Source organism: Ipomoea nil, unplaced genomic scaffold (assembly GCF_001879475.1).
Source record: "Ipomoea nil cultivar Tokyo-kokei standard unplaced genomic scaffold, Asagao_1.1 scaffold0865, whole genome shotgun sequence".
Taxonomy (NCBI): Eukaryota; Viridiplantae; Streptophyta; class Magnoliopsida; order Solanales; family Convolvulaceae; genus Ipomoea; species Ipomoea nil.
The window spans coordinates 1,382,904-1,391,968 of NW_017617293.1; the positions used below are offsets into that span (position 1 = coordinate 1,382,904).

The 9,065-nt window shown below is 40.0% G+C and overlaps 1 protein-coding gene across 1 annotated transcript; it reads right to left on the minus strand.

Moving 5' to 3' along the window:
* Positions 1 to 7,519: 7,519 nt before the first annotated feature.
* Positions 7,520 to 8,380, minus strand: LOC109178677. Its single transcript, XM_019328213.1, has one exon. The coding sequence runs from the start codon at positions 8,378 to 8,380 to the stop codon at positions 7,520 to 7,522; it is 861 nt and encodes a 286-aa protein (XP_019183758.1).
* Positions 8,381 to 9,065: the final 685 nt, after the last annotated feature.

The following is a 9,065-nucleotide window of genomic DNA, read 5'->3' on the forward strand; positions in this document are numbered from 1 at the left end:
CCACGAATGGTTAAATTTGAAAGTCGAAGGACCACAGATGGTCAATTTGAAAGTGTAGGACTAAACGTGGCAAAATCACTATACACGGAGGACCTCAGATGGTATTAACTCTTTAAGTATGCAACACATTATGGATTCAAGTATTGAGTATAAGCAGTAAGATCGATATACCTTTCATCTATAAATTGAACATTTGCTGCTTCATTTCCACTGCTCATATATTCCTTTATACAAAAATAAATAAAGAGTTAAAAATGCACATAGTATTCAAATGTAATGGCATATCTAAAACAATAATTCACTAAAAGCATATAACACTTACTTAATTGTCAATAAGTATAACTTTAGGAGTATAGGAAATAGATAACACTTGAGTAAAAAAAAATTAAAGAACAGGAACAAAAACCAAAAAGAAAAACAAAAAAAAAAAATACCAAAAAAACAGAATATCAGTAATTTTTTCAATCCTAATAACATAGGAAACTGATGCCTATAGACAGTCCAGCAGGTAGTAATCATATAGATAGACTCATCTATGCCTTTTTTGAGTAGTAAATGCGTCTCTCTCATTTTATTTAGAGTAAAAGACATTTTTGGTCCTAGACTTATAGTGACACGGACAATTTTAGTCCTCTTTAAAAAAATCAGACAATTTATGGACACTCTTATTGTGACGAGGACAATTTTGATCCTCCGCCAATATTTCCATTAGATGGTCTGTTAGATAGGGGGTAATTTCGTCTTTTCAGACCTCCTTCCTTCTTCTCCTCTCTCGGAATGCGATGAAATCGAACCAGACCAGAGCTTTCGGTTTCACCACTGGGACTCTTGTAAGACGATTTCCTCTGCCACAGCCAGCTCCTCCGGTCCATCTCCGCGACTAGCTAACTATCCTTCTTTGCCACTCAGGCACTCACTTCATATTGAACATTTTCTGTTTTCAAAGTACACCACTCACCCCTGAAATTACAATGATATTTGATTCAGGTCCAAATGAGGATCCATGGACATAGACCAAGACCAACACTTAACTGAAATCTCCCTTCTCTATCATGGAATTGGAATGGACATTAAAAAGAAAAGGGCAGACACCACATGTCTTGATTCAGAAGTCTGATGAAAGTAAAAGCAAAAAAGGCAGAATCTTTTAAAGTAGTTAGTGACTATTGAACTCAAGCTGGAGTACGGAGAAGTTCACATTTTGGGGTGAGGAAATGTGTGTCCGATAGCGGGGCGAGGACGGCGGGGATAAGGATTTCTAGTAATTCCAGAATCCCTAGTTTGCTTAGAAAGTAAAGCTGAATCCATCAAATCACTCAACGCCGTGGACAATTGCTAAATCCCCGCCGCCAACCACCGGTCCTCCGGCGTCCAACGCCACACCCGCACCACCTGAGAAATGCCATAGCTAGTTGTGCAAGGAAAGCCCCGGCGCATTCGTTGGAGTGGCAGTCAAGAAGTGCAGTCACGACGGCGAAGGGAAAGCAGAGTTTCTGTCGGAATTATCCATCATCGGCACCCTCAGGCACAGAAATCTATTGCTATGTTCACTGCGAATTTGGTCTTCAACTAGTAAGATTAGAGTCAAAATTAGGTCTTCCAATGTTAAGTCTGGTTGAGAACGGGAATGAAAAGGGGAAGAAGGAAGGAGGTCTGAAAAGACGAAATTATCCCCTATCTAACAGACCATCTAACGGAAATATTGACGGAGGACCAAAATTGTCCTCGTCACAATAAGAGTGTCCACAAATTGTCTGATTTTTTTAAAGAGGACTAAAATTGTCTGTGCCACTATAAGTCTAGGACCAAAAATGTCTTTTACTCTTTTATTTGTGTTAGACTATTGACCTAAAATTACTAAAAGCATATTGATTTATATTTACAATTACTGTTTCTATTTAGGTGTACAATTATCCAAATATGAAGTTTATATTGTCCGTGCATTGAATTTTGAAGAGTCGGTGCTCCCTCACCCTCAAATGGTGGCAATCACCGAGGAGTCCGGCGGGAAGAAGTGGTGCAAAAATGCTACTAATTGAAGTGGGGGATTTTCAGATTTAGGTCGCGGGGTATAGAATGTGAAAGATAAATGTGTATTCAAGCATAAACATGTACACGTATATATACTGTACATGGAAGAGAAAATAACATAAAAGTCCTAGTCTAAAGGAGAATAAATATAACAAAAATAAACTAAAACAATGCATAGAATACTACTGCTTAACACGCCCCCGCAAGATGGAGGAACCATCAGTTACGCTAATCTTGGACCGAAACCGCTGAAACAACACACGACCCAATGGCTTAGTTAACATATCATGCCACTTGATCATGAGAAGAGACATGACACACAGAAAGAGAACCATCAGCCACCATATCCCTAACGAAGAAGTAATCCAAGGGAACATGCTTCATTCGTGAGTGAAAAACGGGATTTTTACACACATATGTAACCCCAAATTATCACAAAACAAGTTTGGTGGTTGATATAAGCTAACACCAATTTCTCGAAGGAGACTCTGAACCCAAATTAGCTCAGCCGCCGCATGAGCCAAAGCACGGTACTCAGCTTCTGTTGATGACCTTGACACTGTCTTCTAACGAGTAGACTTCCAGGATATAATATTTGTACCAAGATAAACTATATAAGCAGTAGTGGATCGACCATTGTCATTTACATTGCCCCAATCAGAATCTGAAAAAGCTGTTAGCACCATAGGACAATCATATTTCAAGAATAAGGTGATGACACGTGCCTTTTAGATAACGAAGCACACGTTTTGCCGCTTGCCAGTGAACATTATTAGGTGCATGCATATACTGAGACAATTTATTTACCACATAGGCCACATCTGGTCTGGTAATGAATAGATATTGTAACAAACCAATTAGACACCGATAGTCTGTTGCATTTATCAGATGCCTAGAGCCATTGGCCTGAAGTGTAATATTTGAAGCCATAAGCGTGGATACCTCTTTGCCCCTTCCATTTTGAACCGATTGAGAATATCTTCTAAGTACTGACCTTGAGATAAAAACATGCCGGATGAGGTAGGTACCACTTCTACGCCCAAAAAATGATGGAGAGCACCAAGATCCTTAATGGAAAACCTGTGATCTAAAACGGTAACAAACTTATCCAAAAAAGATGTATTGTTACCAGTTTAAATTATGTCGTCCACATACACCAGAAAATAAGCCACAGTACCATTTGATACATAAATAAACAAAGATGTGTCAGCCCTTGATCGCTTGAACCCAAACACCAATAAGAGATCGGATAATTCTAAGTACCAGGCATGAGGGGCCTGTTTAAGGCCATAAAGCGCCTTCTGTAACTTACAAACATGTGAAGGAAATTGAACATCGCGATACCCCAGGGGTTGTTCCAAATAGACAGCTTCATGAAGTGTACCATGCAAAAATGCATTATTCACGTCTAATTGACGAATAAGTCACCGATGACTTAACGCGATAGCCGGCTTCATTACCGGACTAAAGGTTTCAAAGTAGTCACGCCCGGGTTCTTGCAAATAAGCTTTAGCCACTAAACGTGCCTTATAGCGTTCAACCGTACCATCTGATTTTCGTTTGATACGAAAAATCCATTTACAGCCTATAGCTTGTTGACCAGTGTTTGGCACAAGAACCCAAGTTTCATTCTTCTGCAACGCAGCATATTCATTGTCCATAGCTTCACGCCACAGGGGATCCTTCAAGGCCTGAGCAACAGTAGAAGGTTCAAGAGAGTTGGGCAACGGATGAACATTGGTGTGGTTTATGTAGTTGGAATTATAATATTTGGGATTAGGCTTACGAGTACGTTTTGGACGGGTTGGGGACAAAGGTTGACTCGAAACAGAAGCTGGAGTGGGATTGGAATTGGACGCAGAAGTGTTAGATGAATGGTAGGTTGGTTCTGAGGACGAAGCAGAGTGATTGGAATTTAATACTGTCTGATGTGTGGGTTCCTGATAGGAGGAAGCGGTCACATTTTGCGGAAGAGATGCAGCTAATATATTATTGTTGGAAGAAGACGCCTCATATGATGGAGTTAAATTTTTTGAAGGAGCGACCTGCAAATTTTGTTGAAGAGATTGTATTGGAGCATTGTTATTAGCAGATGAAACAATATCTCCTGGACCATTCCTAAAAGAAATAGATTCTAGAGGTTGAAGCAAACTAGTATTGTGTGGAATGGGGGAATATGGCATATGTTTATCATAGGCATCAGACTTTTGTGTAGAAGTAACCGAAGGAAATATTGTTTCAATAAACCTCACATGTCGTGAAATATACAATCGATTTGATTCTGGATCCCAACATTTATAGGCAGACTGTGAAGTAGAATATCCTAGGAACAAACACGGAATTGATTTGGGTTGTAACTTAGTTTTCATGTAGGGCCTCAACCATGGAAAACAAAGACACCCGAAGCATTTTAACCGCTCATAGTTTGGACGCTTTTGATATAAACATTCAAATGGAGATTTATTTCCAAGAATAGGTGTGGGAAGCCTATTTATGACATAAACTGCTGTTTGGACAGCGTATGACCAAAACTCCTTTGGAAGAGATGCTGCATGTAACAACCACATGGCGATGACGCCGCTCGGCAATGCCATTATGTTTCGGGGCATGTGGCGGTGATGTGAAGTGTGAAATTCCAAAAGGAATTAAACATTGGAAGAAGTTTTATATATTCACCCCCGTTGTCAGAAAAAATAGAAACAATATTAAGGCCAAAATATTTTCAACTAGACGCTTGAATTGGGGAAAAACTATGAAAACTTCAAATTTTTTCTTGAGAGGATATAGCCAGATGTATTTCGTTTAAAAATCAACAAATATTACGTAATACAAATAACCATCTATAAATTTATTTGAGGCACTCCAAACGTCAGTGTAGACTAATTGTAAAGGTTTTGAACTGACTAGGGAATTTTCTGCGAATGGCAATTTATGGCTTTTAATAATATAACAAGATGAACAACTAAAATTATCAATAACGGAAGACCGGAAATTTAGATTGTTACATTTTGATAACTTTTTGAGACTGACATTTGACGGGTGGCCAAAGCGATGATGCCATGATATCAAGGATGATTGAACTGCAACATTTATTTGTGGTTTTGAAACAATTGGAGCATAGTACACGTCATGGACGTTCTCCCCCCGTAGAAACGACGCCCCCGTGGCCAGATCCTTCACCAAAAAATATGTTGGGAAAAATTCAACAGAAACTTGATTAGACTTACATAATTTGGAAACAGAGACTAGATCAGTTTGTAACTTAGGCACACATAGGACATCAGTCAAGGATAAAGAACGAGCAGAGGTAGGAAGGTTAGTATGACCAATATGAGAAATGCTAAGAGTTTTACCATCACCGAGGCTGATTTCATCAGGACCCCCGTAGTCTGTGAAACCATGCAATGTGGAGGTGTTGGATGTAGCATGGTGTGAGGCTCCAATGTCGAACATCCATTGCGATGTTGGCATAGGTGAAGAAGTGGTCATGTTAGCCACTGGCGAATGATTCCGGGAGGTTTGGGAATCATTTAACTGGAAGTTGTTTTCTCGTAGGAGTGTAGCGAGCTTCCTACAGTATTTAATATCATGGCCTGGAATCTCACAAAAATTGCAGAATCTTCCTTGACGATAAGTAGAGTTATTTCCCCGACAAGATGAGCCACCCCGATTGTTTTGATAGCTTACATTATGATCCCGAGATTGTCCTGTAGACATTGGTGATCTCCCAGTCGACGGGCCCTAAGGTGATTGCTTCTGAGTGGCATTTGATGTGACCAATAATAATTGTTGATCAGCAGAGTGTTTTAGTGATTGTTCGTAATCTGTGAGAATGTCATGAAGCCCTACGAAGGTGACAGGAATTGTACGTACTCGAATAGCTGCCAGGATTTGATGAAAATCATCACCCAATTGAGTAATGACACTAATGAACAAATCTTCTTCACTGATGGGACTTTGAGCTAAAGCAAGGTCATCTGCAATACTTTTCATATCTTGTAAAACATCAACTACAGAGCGAGATCCCTTTGTGTTTCTAGCCAATTTGGCTTTTAGGGAGATTATACGCCCTTTGGATGCATTAGCGTAGCTGGAAACCAACCGAGACAATGCATCAGCAGCAGTGGTGGCAGAGGAAATAATATGTTGGATCGTCTCCGCACAACTGCCAAGTAAAGCACTCACAAGTACCTGGTCTTGGCGAAACCAAATCGTATAGCAAGGATTTGGATTTGTATGAGCAGCATCTAAAAACTCAGCCGGTGCTTTGAGCGTTCTGTCAACATTGCCAAGGAGACCAAGGCCGATGAGTGTAGAATGAACTTGACGGCGCCATACCGAAAAGTTGATGGCAGTAAGCCGAATGGGAAAGTGAGTTGGGGCAGACAATTGAATGATAGGAGTGGTTTCTGTGATGGCCATTAGAGTAAAAATAAAATTTTAAAAAAAAAAATTTGGAGAACTCGTAGGAGTATGAAGAGGCTCTTGATACCATATAGAATGTGAATGATAAATGTGTATTCAAGCATAAACATGTACACGTATATATACTGTACATGGAAGAGAAAATAACATAAAAGTCCTAGTCTAAAGGAGAATAAATATAACAGAAATCAACTAAAACAATGCATAGAATACTACTGCTTAACACGGGGAAGGGGGTTATTTTTAGCATTATCTGCGGCACCCTCGGTGCTGCGGATTCCATTATTATTATATTATTATATTATTATATTTTAATAATAAGGGTATGTGCGGGTACCATTATTATTATTTTAATAATAAAATAACAGCGGCACCTTCTATAGCGGGTGCCGCGGATACTCTTATTATTATTTTAATAATATAATATTCGCGGCACCCCTTTCCCGTTGGTACCGCAGATTCTCCTATTATTATTTTAATAATATAATTTTCGAGGCACCTTTACCCGGTTGGTGACATGGAAAGTTTTACTATTTTCTTTCTATAACACCTTCTTTGTGAAGGTGTCTTGGAAAGTGGTATTTATATTCCCAATTTTGTACTAGTGTCATATCTGTCATCTGAGCACTAAGGTGCTTGGTAATTAATTTAGTATTAGTAACAATATTCTAAAAGTAGGTGAAGTTTTGTAGCCACTTTAATTTCCATAGTCGGATAAGTACAATAGGTTAGGGTTTTAGAAGAATCCTTAATTAATAAATAGTTCTGTTTGTTTCCAAAAAAAAAAAAAAAAAAAATTCCTTTGGCAACATCTAATTCAAAGCCCTAAAATTATAAATATTAAAAAGAAAAAAAAACAATATATAATTTTTTGAATAAACCAATCTGTCGATTGTATTAATTGATCAAAGTCATAATAGTGTCAAGCGGGATAGAATCCCAATACATAGAATGTTCCTGAGTAAAGGTTAACGAAGCTAAAGTATGAGCATGTAAATTAATCTGTCTAGGAACATAGTTTAACGAAATAGAATTAATTAACGACATAATAGTTCTGCACTGGTCAATCACGACCCCAACATATGAGTAAATGGGTGTGGTTCACTGCTGCATGGTACTCCGCAACACCATATAATCCGTGAGACAACTTGCTTGTGATATTTCTTTCTGCAAGCCAAGAAAGTGCCTCCTTATAGGCCAGAGCCTCGGCCATGAGTGGTGAATTACAAAACTCCATTTTGCCTTTTTTTGCTGCTACGAAGGTCCCCTCGGGTGATATTAGAACAATTCCATACGTGGCCTCCCCGGTTCCCTGGCGAAACCCCGTGTCCACATAGCAACGCAACGTGGCACCGGACCCGTACAGATCTTGGCCCATACTCGGCATTGGATCCGGCAGTGGGTGGCGGTAATGTGCTGCGCCATACGCCCTTTCCGCCACTGCCACACAGTGGACCACAACGGGCGGCCACACTATGATCCGCTCCCATACAGCTGCGTTGCGGCTTCTCCAAATACTGTAGAGGACCGCTATCATGAACCGTGTTTGCTCCTCCGTTAGGACCGTCATAGCCGCCGTTAACCATGTTGAGAAGGAATCTGTAACAATATTTGTTATAGGCAATTGTGTTATATTCCAAACTAGTGTAGAATATTCACAGAACACTAAAGCATGTAACACATCTTCATGATCTAAAGCACACATTGGGCAAAGAGGGTCCACTTCCACCCTTTTAATAATCAAATTAGTGGTTGTGGGTAGGATATCACATATGGCTCTCCACAGAAAGGTCTTCCATTTGGGTGGGACTTTCAACTTCCACATCTTTACCCATTTATCAAAAGTTCCTGGGTTACTCTCAAAATCGCCCACAATCCGCCTATAAGCATTTTTAACTGTATAAGTCCCTTTTGGGTCCCCCATCCAATACCATGAGTCATCATAGTCTGGGCTCACAGGGATCCTAAGTATTCGGTTCACATCCTCAGGGATAAAAAAAAATCAGACAAGATATGTGGATCTCATGTGCTTGATTGCGGATCAATCAGACTTGCAACTCTCGCCTCTCTTAATTCCTCTGGCATATTTGTTTGTATCAAGGGGTTAGGATCATGCGGCAGCCATGGATGACCCCATATCAGAGTTGACTGTCCATTTCCAATCCTGCGTCGCACCCCAGCCGTGACTATAGGATGAGCCGCCATTATACTTCTCCAACAGAAACTTGGGCATCTCCCAATAGTAGCATCAACAAAACCAGTGGTGAGGTAATAACGAGCCTTATATATTCTTGCCACCAGTGATTCTGGATTGGTAAGGAAACGTCATGCCTGCTTTCCTAACATAGCCAAGTTAAAAGCTCTCAATTCCTTAAAGCCCAAGCCCCCATACTTTTTAGGGACACACAACCTATCCCATGTCTTCCAATGTATTCCCCTGTCTCTTCCACTTCCCCACCAGAACTTATTCATGGTTCGCTCAATGGACTGACAAACAGTTTCAGGCAATAAAAAGACACTCATTGAAAACGTAGGCATAGATTGTGCTACGCTTTTCAACAATACCTCCTTACCTGCCTGAGATAACAACTTTTTACTCCATGACCTAA

Coding starts and splice junctions, on each gene's coding strand:
- LOC109178677 (XM_019328213.1), bottom strand. CDS start 8,380: ATGGGGGACCCAAAAGGGACTTATACAGTTAAAAATGCTTATAGGCGG.